This window comes from Parus major, chromosome 3 (assembly GCF_001522545.3).
Source record: "Parus major isolate Abel chromosome 3, Parus_major1.1, whole genome shotgun sequence".
Classification (NCBI taxonomy): Eukaryota; Metazoa; Chordata; class Aves; order Passeriformes; family Paridae; genus Parus; species Parus major.
The window spans coordinates 252,745-266,711 of NC_031770.1; the positions used below are offsets into that span (position 1 = coordinate 252,745).

At 47.1% G+C, this 13,967-nt stretch overlaps 1 protein-coding gene across 4 annotated transcripts in view; it reads right to left on the minus strand.

Annotated features, from left to right (window-relative positions):
* The window catches only part of SLC24A3 (solute carrier family 24 member 3), a 95,338-nt gene that overhangs the window by 17,203 nt on the left and 64,168 nt on the right, over positions 1-13,967 (minus strand). For 3 of the 4 annotated variants that reach the window (XR_004496572.1, XM_015621134.2, XM_033513136.1), the window contains 8 exons: positions 13,050-13,075; positions 11,446-11,499; positions 9,763-9,908; positions 7,025-7,185; positions 6,198-6,471; positions 4,471-4,637; positions 3,546-3,660; positions 2,569-2,681 (listed from right to left, as the gene is read on the minus strand). Coding sequence is in view for 3 of the 4 variants with exons in the window: in XM_015621134.2 (XP_015476620.1) it covers positions 2,569-2,681; positions 3,546-3,660; positions 4,471-4,637; positions 6,198-6,471; positions 7,025-7,185; positions 9,763-9,908; positions 11,446-11,499; positions 13,050-13,075 (1,056 nt within the window). In the remaining variant the exon portion in view is untranslated. The remainder of the gene's footprint in view (positions 1-2,568; positions 2,682-3,545; positions 3,661-4,470; positions 4,638-6,197; positions 6,472-7,024; positions 7,186-9,762; positions 9,909-11,445; positions 11,500-13,049; positions 13,076-13,967) is intronic. The other variant, XM_015621136.2, reaches the window with a different exon arrangement.

Sequence of the window (13,967 nt, forward strand, 5' to 3'; positions counted from 1 at the left end):
GGACAAGCAGGCTGGCCTGAGCCCAGGGGCCCCAGTGCAGTTGGCAGGGCCTGCTCACGCAAGCAGCCCGAGGCTCAGCGTGACAGACCTCAGCAACTGGAGCTCCACATCTGCTGCCCCCTCTGACCTGGGTGCCAGGGACTATGGCCACACTCCTGGAACAGCAAACAGCACCTTGGGGCTCTAGGCACCATCACCAAGGTACACCTGACCCAGCAGCTAATGCTGGCCTTTGCCACCACAATGATTAATTACTAATAACAGTGTGGTAAAAGGGGGCTTGCTTTGTTTCAAAGTCCAATTACCCAAGGATTTGGAGAGAAATCCAGGAACAGCAAGTGAAAACTGAGGAAACTCCCTTTTGCTAGTTGTGGGGCTGTTTCCAAGACTGCCTTTCCCAACCATGTGATCACACTGTACAATGGCCATTTTGGGTGTGTGAAGGAGTAGTGATACAGTTACAGCTCCGTGAAAGCTGTCTGCTTCCGTTCAGCCACTTGTTTTCATCCTTTTTCACAAAAACATAGATGAGCTATAGAGAAACCCCTCATTAAAGAAAGGGATTTCATTCCTACAGTACTGCTTCCCTGTGGCACTCATATATTCAAGAGGGAAGATTTGAGGAACTAAAGGCTGGTCAGCCCAACCTTGATCCCAGGAAAGATGATGGAGCACACGATCTTGGGAACCACTTCTAAATACATGAGGGACAAGACATTGATTTATGGAGGGGAAATCCTGCCTGACAGCCTTGTATGATGAGGGGACTTGCTGGGTAAGGGAAGTGCAACAGACATTGTTTATGTTGACTTTAGCAAGGCTTCTGGCATTCTCTCAAACATCCTGGGGGACACACAGAGGAAGAACAGCCTGGATAAGTGGATAGTGGAATGGCCTGATAACCAGCTAAAGCACTGCGCTCCAAGCCCAGCTGGGGGCCAGTCACCAGGGCCTCACCCCAGGGGTCAGGACTGCTTAGTGTCTTTTTTAATGAACTGGATGATGGGGAGAGAGCAGGCTCAGCAAGTTCACAGCTCACACAAAACCAGGGAAAGTGGATGATGCTCTGGAGGGCTGTGCTGCCATACAGAGGGAGCTGAAAAGGCTGGAAAAAGGTGCAGGCAGCAAACTCATTAACATCTACAAAGGGAAAAGCCCTGCACTTGTGAAGGAATAACACCACACATCAGTATTGGGCCGACCAGCTGGAAAGCAGCTTGGCCAAGCTGTTGATCCTGGTGGATGCCAAGCTGAAGTCAACAATGCACCCCTGCGGCATGGAGCACCAGCAGCATCCTGGGCTACATCAGGAGAAGTGTTGCCAGCTGGAAGAGCAAGATGATTCTTCTCTGATCACATCTGCAGAGCTTGGTCCAGCTCTGGGCTCCTCACTTACAAGGAAGATATGGACTTCTTGGAGCAAGTCCAGTGAAGGACCACAAGGAAGATTTAAGGGATGGCAGCATCTGACTGTATACAGAGAGGCTGAGAGAGCTGTGACTGTTCAGCCTTGAGAAGAGAACATTCAGGGGGATCTGATGGGAGATGACAGAGAAGATGCAGCCAGACTCTTCTGAGTGATATCCTTTGAAAGGGCAAGAGGAACCACACAATTTTAAATGCAGAAATGCCACAACAATGTAAGAATGCTTTTAACTGTGAGAGTGGTTAAGCGACAAAGCAGGCTGCTGAGAGTGGCTGTGCAGACTCCATCCTTGGAAGTACTCAAGACCCAAGAGGACAAGGTCCTAAGCATTCTACTCTAGCTGACCCAGCTTTGAGCAGAGGGCTGGGGACTCCAGGGGTACTTGCCAAGCTCAACGGTTCTGTCATTCTCCTGCCTTTTGACTTTGCATTCACTCAGTGACTGTCATCAACAGTCTTCCCTCTGCCCTACGCTGCTGTCTGAGTGGTGCCCAGGTAACAGCAACAGCCACAGCAACTTCCCTCTAGAACTCTGTGGCATCTCCTGCTTTTCCTTCTCAGAAGGAACCCTGCATCAACTCTGGGGAAGGGGTTGACTCTTTTTTCCCTTGGGGAGTACAGCATAAGTTCATTGGTGTTGGGTAGTTTTGTCTTAAACAGGAAAGCTCTGCAGAGTTTCCTGCTGATGCTCACGCTCTGAAACATCCAACTATTTAACAGTTTCCTTCACTTTCCATTACGTTAACAGTTTAGTAATACCATAATTTTTCCAATCAAAAGCCCTGTGGATCTCATCTATATTTTATATTTCACCTGTGTGTTTATCCCCTCTGCCTTATTAAAAACAGGGTCATTCTTACTTAGAATATAATCAAGAGTATGAAAATCCAATGCACTCTAGCTAGCAAGCTTATTTCAGCATAGACTCCTATCTTCAAGGAAGAAATGGAAGTACTTGTCCTCAAAAGGATGGGAAATGTCCAGTGAATTAATTTCTACTTCTCCCATATCATAACAGAGAAAATTACCTGTTTTTTCAAATGAAGTCCACAGAATTTTGGACCTCTTTTTTCTTCCTTGATAGATCTAGCTTATTCTAAATGAATAAATAATAACACCAATGTGAACAAATGTAGGACTTACGTATGATCCATAATTCACTGCTAGGGTCTGCAAAGCCCATGGAAGGCCTAGGCCAATTAAAATATCAAAAACATTGCTTCCGATGGAGTTGGACACGGCCATATCCCCCATACCTGCAGGAATGGAAACCACATACTGTCAGACACGTCTCAGAAAAGTTTTGCAGCTTTAATTTGAGGCAATCCAGGCAATTTCCACTGCTTAAGACCAAGATTTATGGAGGATGACCCTCACTCCCTCCCTTCCCTTTGCCCTCTCCCCACCATACAAGGCCAGCAGGCTTCAAGGGGCTTAATCCACCCTCCTTCCAGGATCCTTTGAGAATCCCTCTCCACTAATCCTCTGCTGCTGAGAGGCCCCGCTGTGCTGGCTGTGACCTGCCAGCCCTCTGGTGCCATGTTCAGGGGGGCTTTAGACACTTCACTGTGACCATGACATGTGAGCTTCTGTATCAGACTGACTGCAAAAGGTCTTTGAGTCGTCTGTTCAGCAGCTGCTTATTTCCATGAGGAGCCGCTGGTTTTGCTCCCCAAAGCAGTACTGCCACTTGCTTTTCCTCTTAACACACCTGTTGCTGGGGCCACAAGTAGGGAGGGGGGAGCTGCCTTCCTTAAAAACAGTAGTATCTTTCAGTCCTTATGACTGTGAGGAAAAGATGCAAAGGTGACCTGAAAGATTCTTATGCCACTAAATAGCTCTAATACCACTGATACTCAAATTAAGAAAATTACTGTGATTTTCGAGGAAGGCTTGAATTTGACAATAGTGCCAGAACTTGTTCCACACTGCTGCTGAGAACCTGTTAACTGCCTTGCAACAGCAGCACAATTTATTTCCTTCTTTGTTCTTGCTTTAAATTTCAGGCTCCTGAAAAGAGCTCTGCATATTCTCCTGTTGAGGAAACATCTGTGCTACCTGGAGAGGAGGAGAATGCCAGGACACTTCCACAGCAGGATGCCACCCCAGCAGTGACCCACCTTGCCTGGCCACGATAAGGCTTGCCATGCAGTCTGGCACACTGGTTCCTGCTGCCAAGAAAGTGATGCCCATGATCACATCTGGAATTCCCAGTGTGTACCCAATGATTGTCACCTAAGAAAAGGAAATAAACTGTCAAGCCGCTTACAAGAATTAAGACCCGAGACCAACTTGGCCAAAATCTGCAAGATGCTGTGAGACAGAGGGTATCTCTCAGTGCAAACTCACACTTCCTTTAAATAGAGGCTTTTTTTGTGACAGGCTTTATTTGGTATATTCATCAACTGGCAGGGAATAGCACTCACCTGCTGTGTACCCTCTCAGGTTAGTTGTTCCATACATGTCATCCACAGTTTTCCTGTTACTAACCCTGAAAAGAGACTATATGGTCGCTCACTACCCTGGGTAACTGTCTCCTGATCTTAGATGAAGTTTGTAAACATTATTACATACAAATACTAGCTAAGCAGACACAAAACCACCCTATGGTTCCAGTTCTGCAAGAATTTGACTGAATGTCACGCTACTGTTCATGCTGAGTTCAAAGTGTTAATATTCACAACTCCACATCTCTTGAGCTTGCTTGCTTGCTCCAAGAGAGTGAAAAGTTAGTTATTGTGGCCAGATGGTCACTCAGCAACCCTCACACTACCCTGGGAGATGTTCCACTGCTGCAGCTCTAATTGTTGCCCATGGTGAAGAATCTGGATGAAATGCCAGCCCTAAATCAAGTTCAAAGGCCATGGCTACTGGCCCCTAATTTTCCTCTCTAAGTGTGGACAGGTCCAATAGAAATAGAAGCAAACCTAAGGTTTCTCACCTGAAAACTCAGGTGTGTAGAACTTCCTATGCATTTTTCTAGACTGACAAACCCCCTGGTGTTTCTGCTCCCAGGCAGTGGTTTCTGGGTTAGTTAGTACGTACCATCCACACCATCATGTAAGAAAAAGCTGCAATCCACAGGGTAGAAGAAGCAAAGGTGACCATGAACCATTTTTCCAAGTGGGGTTTGTTACAGTTGGGCACTGTGAAGTACAGGACAAAACTCAAGGGCCATGTGAAGACCCACTTCAACATTTCTATCTTGCCAGCTGTCAAATGACAAAACAAAGGGAAACAACCACAAGTCACGTCTACTGTATTTCAGAACGCTATTATTTTGTTAGCATGTGCAAGCAAGATGCCAGGAACACCTCAGCCTGTTATGCCAACGTGCCATTCCTTGTTCAGAAGATTATGATGTGATGGCAGATAGGAGGGCAGAGACAGGCACAGGAGTATGAAGGACCTCCCTGAGAGTTGAAGTAATAGGTCAGACCACATGTGCTCCCCCTCCTCCTCAGTCAAGTTCTTACAGAAACCACATAAAATGCAAGTCCAAGAAAGAGATCTGATTCACCTTCAATCACCTAATAAGAGGGTACAGAAAAGGCAGGCCCTTCACAAGAGAATTACAAAATTCCTTGCACAAGGGGAATTACGAAAGCCAATAGACTCAACTTCCAATAAGGGAAATTCAGAACAGATGCTACCTTGAGTTGTGCATTTTCTCTTTTTTTTTCTACTGTGGGGGTGGTCAAACATTGGAACAGGTACGCAAAAGTCTGCTGGATGTCCATCCTTATAGATAATCAAAACTCAACTGGACACAGGCTCGGAGGACCTGCTCTAAGCAGGGGCTGGAACCAGAGATCTCCAGAGGTCCATGCCAGCCTTTCAATATGAGAGTCCATAGGACATCTAAACTACTGTCTTTAAGGCTCAGGTCTTCTCCTCCTCACTCAAACTGCAGAAATGCTGTTTGAGTGAGACCTGAACAGGAGTTCCCCAAATTTTTTTCTTGCCTGTAAAGTGTAGGACCAATCCCTACAGTATTCCAGCCTGCCTGCAACACAGCAGATCTTGCCAGCTATGGCAACTGTGACTCAAAGGCAGGACAGCATGATCATGATCACCCCAGGACCAGAGCCCTGATGTGGTAAGAGGCACTAGGCTAAAAGGAGATCTCCATCCTTCAGGTGCAATGGTCAACAGCCTGAGGCACATGTGGGTCCTCACGAGTCACGCAGCTGCTCTGACTTTCTAAGCCCTCCACGCAGAGCAAGAAGCACTGTGGCAGTGCCTAGTGAACAGCAGGAAAGCAAAGACACTCAGGACCACCCTGTGTCTCTGCCCCACATCAACATCCCCAGTGCCTTGCCCACACTGGCACTGCATTGTCCAACTGAGGTAAGAGCACACCTCACCTCCCAGTAAAGGTATGTCCTAGCCATGGGCACATCTGACTTTCATTCAGGCTCCTTGCCAGCAGTCGAGGCACCCTCAGCTTCCTCCACAGTGAGCAGAGATCCATCTCTCCAGGGGGTGAGCCATGTTCTGGGGGCAGAATCCACCCTGTGGAGATTTCTGCATCTCCCCTATGACGGCAACAGCAGCACAGGGCCAACACAGGAGCTGCAGCAGAAGTGTGCCAGCCCCAGGACCCTGCACCCTGAGAGGTTCCTGCTGTTTCCCAGTTCCCCATCCCTTTTACATGTGACCAGGAGCCTCACTGCAAAGTGAAAGCTGATGGAAGCTCCCAAAGACCTCTACATGAGTCTGCAGTGCTTTCCACCATATCCCAACACCACACAAATGCAGGAGCTGCTTACTGGGTAGGTCAAAAGGTGTGTATGGCCCGTCATGGTCATCATCATCATCATCATCCTCATCCTCTTCCTCGTCGTTTTCGTTGTTCTCGTTATCCTCGTTCTCATTCTCGTTCCCAGCCTCGGCCACGTCCTCGTCCCGCCGCGTGCCGTTGACACCGCGCTCGGCAGAGTTGCTGGGGCCTGTTCCATTCTCCACCACGTGCTTGATGGGTATTTTGATTGCTACTTCTGACTCACCATTGGTGTAAGTCCTGCTGTTGATCAGCCTCTGTCTCTGCAAATAAAGCCAAAGTCTTGCTGAAAGATAAGACTTTTTTAAATTTGAGTTATTTTAAGCAAAAGGAAGGAACAGAGCTAGAGAGATGTGTAGAATTCTTTAAAAATTTATCTTTAAAAGCAAAAGGAATGATTTTCAACAAGTGCAACATGATGCTTGCTTGCAGACCACTAGATAAATCTCACATGTACAACTTTTACAAGAGATGGTCCAGTGGCTGTGGAATTGACTCCAGGAGTACTCCAAGACCAGTGACACGCTAAGTGCAGTCTCGGGGTAGTACCATGTTATTAAACATACCTATGCAGGGGGCACCTCCTGTGAGCAACAGCTACATGTAACATAACTGCATAACAACCTGTGCTAGAAATCTCCACGGGGACAGAGAGCAAGGGATGATTCAGTGAAGTCAGCGTCAGAAGGATACAATCTGGGAAGGCGCTACCAGGGATCCAGAAGAAACACCAGAGTTGCATTTCAAGCCAAACACTGCCACAGGAAAAGGCAAATTCAGAAAGAAAAGGGCAGGTGGGGGAGATAAAAGACACACCTCATTGATTAACATACGGCTGGCCATGGAGAGACGTGTTTTGGGAGGGAAATGGCTGGTTATCATGATCCGGAGCCCAGCTTCGGAAAATGAAAGCTGGTGTGGGTAGGCAGAGAGCAGCTCATCAACCATGATCACTGAGGCTTTACGGTGGAAATTTCCTGTAGCCAAGGAACAAAAACAAATTGAGGCCTTCTTCCAGCAGTCTCTCCCTCTGCTCTATGTGGCTCTAAGAAGAATAAACCCATGGGTTCCAGAAGTTCTTTGTAAGAACCATTCTTTCAGCTACACCATTCAAAATAGGCCTCATCTGCCCTTAATGTCTGCCTTCTTACACACTCTGTATTCCTGTTTTCAAATAAACTGCCAATGTGGAATCATCATCCATGCTCCTTACAGAGAACCAAACCTGCTCTGCACAGCTGATCACAGGCCTGTGTTAGGCAGACCACTGCTTCAACAGCAGCTATCCCACCAAGGCAGCTACGTCCCGTTGTCATCTGCACTTCTGTGAGGATATTGTCCTCATCCATGCTGTGCTCCTGCAAGGTACCAACTCAAACCAAAAGAAAGTTCCTGCACCCTGGGCTTGCAGCTCCTGACTGGGAGCTGCCACCAAACCCAGCAGCAAGTGCACATGGCCAGAGCAATCCACAGCATGGGAGCAAAGGGACAGGGAGACAAGGCCGGTCCCTGGATCGTGCTCCACCTGGGGCACAGTGCCGATGCCTGCTGCCTCTGGGGTTCATTCTTCCTGCACCTGCATGACACCTTGGGCTGTGAATTCTGCACCAGGACTGGGATTTGGCAGCAGGGAAACCTGAAGCCTTACCCAACACACTTCTGCACAGGTTTATTAAAACCAGTCTTAAACACTGGCAAATGTTCTGTGGTATTACCATTTTTAATCATCACTGCTGGACTTACTTACAGAAGACTATCTCCTCAGCCTTCATGCTACGTTTTTTTCTCTACTGAGGCTTCCATGGAATAGGGTAGATATTTGAGCTCTGTCATATTAGAGAAATAAAAAAAACAAACCAACAACAAAAACCAACCAGACAGCTTTTCCTTGTGCATTTTCCCACACTGGCATTTGTTGAATGGCACCTGGAAGAACTGCCAAACACAGAAATCTTTCTGTTTCAGACTTTTTGGTCCTCTGTTCAGAAAAAGCTTCAGAAAAGGCCTCAGAAGACGGAGTGTCTGAAACCCCCAGGCACCCCATGGCAGCAGGTGCTGTTGGTGGCCCTGTGCCCCTGGCTGGGACACAAAGCAGCACCACTAGCCTTTCCAGGCGTCCCATGGCCCAGTGCCAAAGAAATACAGGAACAATCTGCAAGAAGATGAAGCAATCCTTTTGTCTTCCTTCCTCGGCCAGTAACCACAAGTGTCCGAATCAAAAAGTTACCAGCAGAGTATGCAAAAACCCACTGTGGGAACATTTAAACCAAACCCCACCATCAGAACTAACCCTGAGGACACTGGTTAAAGTTGGATGTGCCAGGCCTGAGTTTGTGCTCAGTGAGTTTTCCCAGTCCAGCTTTCCTGTTTTTTTCCTGAGTTTTTCCACTGCCAGCACAGTTCTGCTATGGGGAGCTCCATGCGACAGAGAGCTATTCCCAAAAAAGCAGTTTCCCCAAATCAGAGTGCACAGCACTGCTGACAGCCATCCCTCTGCTACAGACCTGTAACTGAGAGCTGGCAGACTCCAAGCATTTGCTGCTGCAAGTAAACCCCACTACATTTCATGTTTAACTGCCTCCTGTATACTGACTATGCCTATCAAGCCCTGTGTGCAAGAAAAGAGACCTATTTTTGGTTGGTTGGTTGGTTGGTTAGGGATTTTTGATAGACTAACTAAACACAAGAGGCAGCCCATTTGTGGTCAGAGACCACAGATGACAAGACAGACAAGACAGAGCTTCTTCTCAGGCTAAGTCAGTGCCTCAGGGAAAAGTGAAGTGTTATTTCTGAGGACAGGTACATTTACATCCCATGCAGATACTACACACGCTTGGTGACTGTTTTAAAGACAAAATAAATCCACTGTGAATACGGTTCAGGACATCCTTGCAAATGCAGACATTGAACTACTGCTGCTGAGCTACAGGATGGGGGAATTTTTTTTTAAGCTGAAGAAACACAACAATTTTTATATATGATCATGACTAAAGTCAAACTGGACCAGATTTCAGCTGAGGTGAAATACCCTTCAAGACCACTTACATGGAAAAGTTGGGCATGGTAAAGCCAGCAAGTGAAGTAAGAGCTCAGTACCCAGACCCACACAGAGTCCTCACTGTCCCTTCACTGGGAGTAAAGCGTACACTGTGCACTAAGTAGGGCCTTTTTTCTTGCTCAGTTGATGTCCCTTTGGAGTGGAGTTAAATTTAACTGGAGATGCTGTAAATGGGCAACTTCAGCGCAGAGTAACAGTGCCCACAGGAGGATTTTAAATGGCTGTAACAGGCTAGATAAGCAGCCCCTAGGCTTGAAGGAGTCCTTACAGCCAAGCACTTGTCCAGCAGCGAGAATCAGCCACAAGAGGCCTCAGCCACCTCCAGTAGCACAGGCTGTGGTGGCTGGGATCACCACACCGTGCCCCCCATCTGTGAGAGGGGTTCCACAAGGGCCACCTGGCCCCTCCTATTTCATGGCTTACAAGACAGCAGCAGTGCCCACCATGTGAGCAAGGAGAGAACACCCAGAATGATGCAAGTGAGAGGGTGACTTACTGGAACAGTTACCTTTCTTTAGTAACACCACTGTGGCATCGCAGTTGCTGTTGTCGTCCATTTCCGTGTTACTTGCTAAACCATTCACCATATTTGCAGAGTTTTTTGTCTTCCTCTCAAAGCAGTGATGAATGGTTGAGTTGTACCTGCACAAATGAAACAAACTCAAGGATGTACTTTTATTTCTTGACAGTCTTCCTTTCCTAGCCTTGTATCATGCAATACAGCTAAGGGAGGGAAGAAAACTCCTCTGGTTTTAAGGAGTATCCCAGAGCTCCAGCTAAATTGTACATCACACAGTCTCTCTGTACCCAAAAGGCTATGAAAGATAGAAGTCATGGATCTTGAATGACATGCACACTTATGTGTTAGGTGCAATGAATATTCTGTATCATAAGTAACCTTTGCTTCTCATCATCCAAGTATATTTTTTATCACATAACCACACCTGAGCATCACCATTATTTTACTGTGACGACTCAACCCAGAAACACAACACCTTATGCTAAATTCACGTCAGCTTTGGCAGGGGTGGAGAATAATCCTTGCTTCTTGGAGCATCCTAGAGTGGACACAAATATGAGCCAAGACTCTCCCCATGACACTCAAAGGAAAGGGTAGACCCCTATATATACCAGGCAGAGGTCCCTAACTAGGGTGACCACCTTTCAAGCTATATCCAAACAGGTCTGAAAAGCCTGTTCACATTACAACGTTGTTTTTTAGGAAAAAAACTGCACACATTACAACTGTCTTGCTGGTCAGTTAATTGTTCCAAGAGTGAACCTACCCTCCATGTCAAAATTTTCAATTATTAGATGAATTCTGACTTGTGTTCCCTTCAGCCAGCCTGAGTGTTTTGCTGTTCTCACTGAGAATTGCTTTCACAATATTTACTCTACTCATCATTTCAAAATAAATCTCTAGTCTTACTTGTGGAGACAAGAGTCAGTGGTGTGCTTGGCAGCTGGTAGGTATTGTTGAATGTTCCAGTTTGAATCTGGGTTTCCTTACCACTGGTTTTTGAAAACAACTCAGGAGGAGCAGAACAGACCAGTTTTAATAGCAAGAATTTGTATGGAAGAAATCACACAGGCCAGATGCTCAGAAAATCACTGCTGACTGTGCTGTAGTTTTATCACAGGTCTCCAGGTAAGCAGAACTGCTAAGAGCTGCTGCAGAGCTTTGCACCCACAAAAAGTAGACTAGAATCTCACTCCTGCTTATTTCTGAGTAGGAATACTAAAGTCAGAAGAGACTATTTTGGTGGGACTTGAGAATGGATCCAGGTCTCTTCTCTGCCACAGGTTGTCTGTATTAGCCTTGGTCAGTTCACACAGGACAAGATTCATAAAGCACAGATTCACAGGATAGTTTAGGTTGGAAAAAACCTCCACAATCATCAAGTCCAGTGTTAATTCAGCACTGCCAAGCCCACAGCTATGCCATGTCCCTAAGTGCCATATTTTTACACATCTTTTAAACCCCTCCAGGGAGATGATTCCACCACTGGCCTAGGAAGCCTGTTTCTTCTCCCTTTTGGTGAAGAAATTTTCCCTAACAGCCAAGCTAAACCTCATCTGGCAGAACTGGAGGCTGCTGCTTCTTGTTGTAAAGGCTAGGTGAGGCAAGGGGAACAGGGAGCCTTAGAATTTAGATAAGCTGAGGGCACATTTGACTTACTTCATTATAAAGATGTAGATGACGTACATCAGCACCAAGACTAAGGACTCCCACCTGGAAACAAGAGCAACACATAAACACATCAGAGCAGGGCACGGCATCAGCCATTCCCCATCTGCCACACCACAAGTGTGCAGAGAAAGGCTTGACCCTCCTGGGCTGCCTTAACATTCCTCTAAAAAAAAAAAGGGATGCATAAAGAAACGGCTCGCACATCCATGCATGATGCCACCTTTGTTTTCTTGGCTTCTGTGATTTTACTTGGCCAAACTGACCTGTCAGCTAAGAACAAGTGGCAAAACCCAGGAGTTCAGTGAGAAAATCACACACCAGGACCATAACCATGGGATGTGGCCAAGGGAGGGGAGCAGCCACCCTGCTGTGCCTGCAGGATGCTGGGCTTTGTAAAGCTAAACACAATCCTGCTGAGGCAACCTGAGCAAGGGCAGCTGCTCTGCCACTACTGCTGCTGCATGAGCACTGAGGGCAGCAGACAGCAGTTCAAACTGCTGATTACATACTGACAGGTTTCTTCCCTCTGCTGTTTCTGGGTCAAACTAATGGAACCATGAAATTTGTATGAAAACAAATTACAACATGACTTTTAGAGCTTGTTTCTAGGTAATTTTTTTCACTGTCCAAAATGCTATATTCTGCTTCGTTCCCCAAGACAAACTGTTAGCCTTTGTGGGGAAATCATCCATTATCAAACTACTGTATGCTAAACTCATGGAACATTTTCTCCACAAGGATTGTGAGATATTGCACTAACTGTATCAATGTCTCGTTCCCTGCTTCTGAAGATTCAACTTTCAGCTTCTGTGTTATGGTTTACTTTTGTTTTTTTAAGAGCACAGTTAAATACAACTAGCCCTCGAGTGAATTTCAGTTAAAAAAAAACACACACAAAAAAATCAACACAGAAAACAAGGCCATTGCCAAGAATTTGAAACCTGCCTCTGAAATGAGCAAGAGCCAGTGAGGGAAAACACCAGCCTAAGCAGCCTGATGCTCCCTAGTGCTTGTAATCTAAATTACACCAGCTGGGAGTGATACCAAAGCCAAAGCTGTCACCTCCAGATGTCACCACAACATCTCTGGAATGTGTTGGAAACCAAAGCAACTGAGAAGTATCTGCAGCCCTCCTAAACCACCATACCTACTGCACTGCACTTTAACACATTAATAGGGATACATTATTATTATTATTATTATTATTATTATTATTATTATTATTATTTCTTTAAATTGGCCATTCACTAAATTATGAAAAATCCAGCTACACACTTGTTTATGACTGCTTGGGTGGTCCCTTCTGGCACACTGCTGAGCACACTGTCATGCCCAGGCTGCTGCAGGGCATGCAAAGGGCACTGACTGCTGTGCTGTACCAGGAACAGTCTGAGTGACACTCTCCTGGGCTGTCTTCTCTAGCTCAAAAAATTACTTATTCTAGCCTGTCTCATGCTGACCTTTCTCACACAGCAGCAAATAGCTGCCCTGCAGAACTTTTTAGCTGTCTCCTTTTCTCCTCATAAACACTAATTATGGCAGCTTTTGTGGTATAACCAAAAAAAAAAAAAATTGAAAAAGGATTCACTTACCAGGAAACTCTTTCATCATAAATAAACTGTGGAGAAAAGATTTTAAAATAGCACGTTATACACAAAACCACAGCTGAAAAGAAGTCATCACCTGAGGCAGGGGACAGAGTAAAGCAAGCCAGTAAGAGTAAAGCAGAGGGCTTGTGGCAATTGCATTAAGCTCAGGTGTATTTTGGCACTGCCCTCCTTCCCAGCCTTTGAACTTCTCAACCTTTAGCTTCTCTCACCTAGTCAAGGCAAGCAGGTACTCCTTCCCAAATGCCACCTTGTGGATCCTTGTGCAGCAGTTAGAGGGGAAGCAGTGGTGAGCCAGACAGGGCTGCACCACTCTGACCCACCTGGCTGTCTCACCACACACGGCCTCCTCCCCAGCGGCTCCCGGCCGGACGCAGAGTGACCTGCCAGCAGATCCGGGGCAAGCTCCGCAGCTGCTGCCACATCCCGCTGGGCCCGGCGTGCTGTCCCCATCAGCCCGGGGTGAAATCTACCTCAGCTGACTGTAGCTACTGGGACAGCCCCTTTGGCACACCTGCTGATGGATGGGCACTATGGCTTCCCCAACAGTGCTGTGCAGCCTCCTACGGAAAGGAACGTACCTCCTCCCTGAGGGAAGGTGCAGCGCCACGGCGAGCGGCGTGAGGGAAGGTGCGTGAGGGAAGGTGCGTGAGGGAAGGTGCGTGAGGGAAGGTGCGTGAGGGAAGGTGCGTGAGGGAAGGAGCAGCGCCACGCCGAGGGGCGTGAGGGAAGATGCAGCGCCACGGTGAGGGGCGTGAGGGAAGGTGCGCGAGAGAAGGAGCAGCGCCATGGCGAGGGGCGTGAGGGAAGGTGCGTGAGGGAAGGAGCAGCGCCGTGGAAAGGAGCGTGAGGGAAGGAGCAGCGCCATGGCGAGGGGCGTGAGGGAAGGTGCGTGAGGGAAGG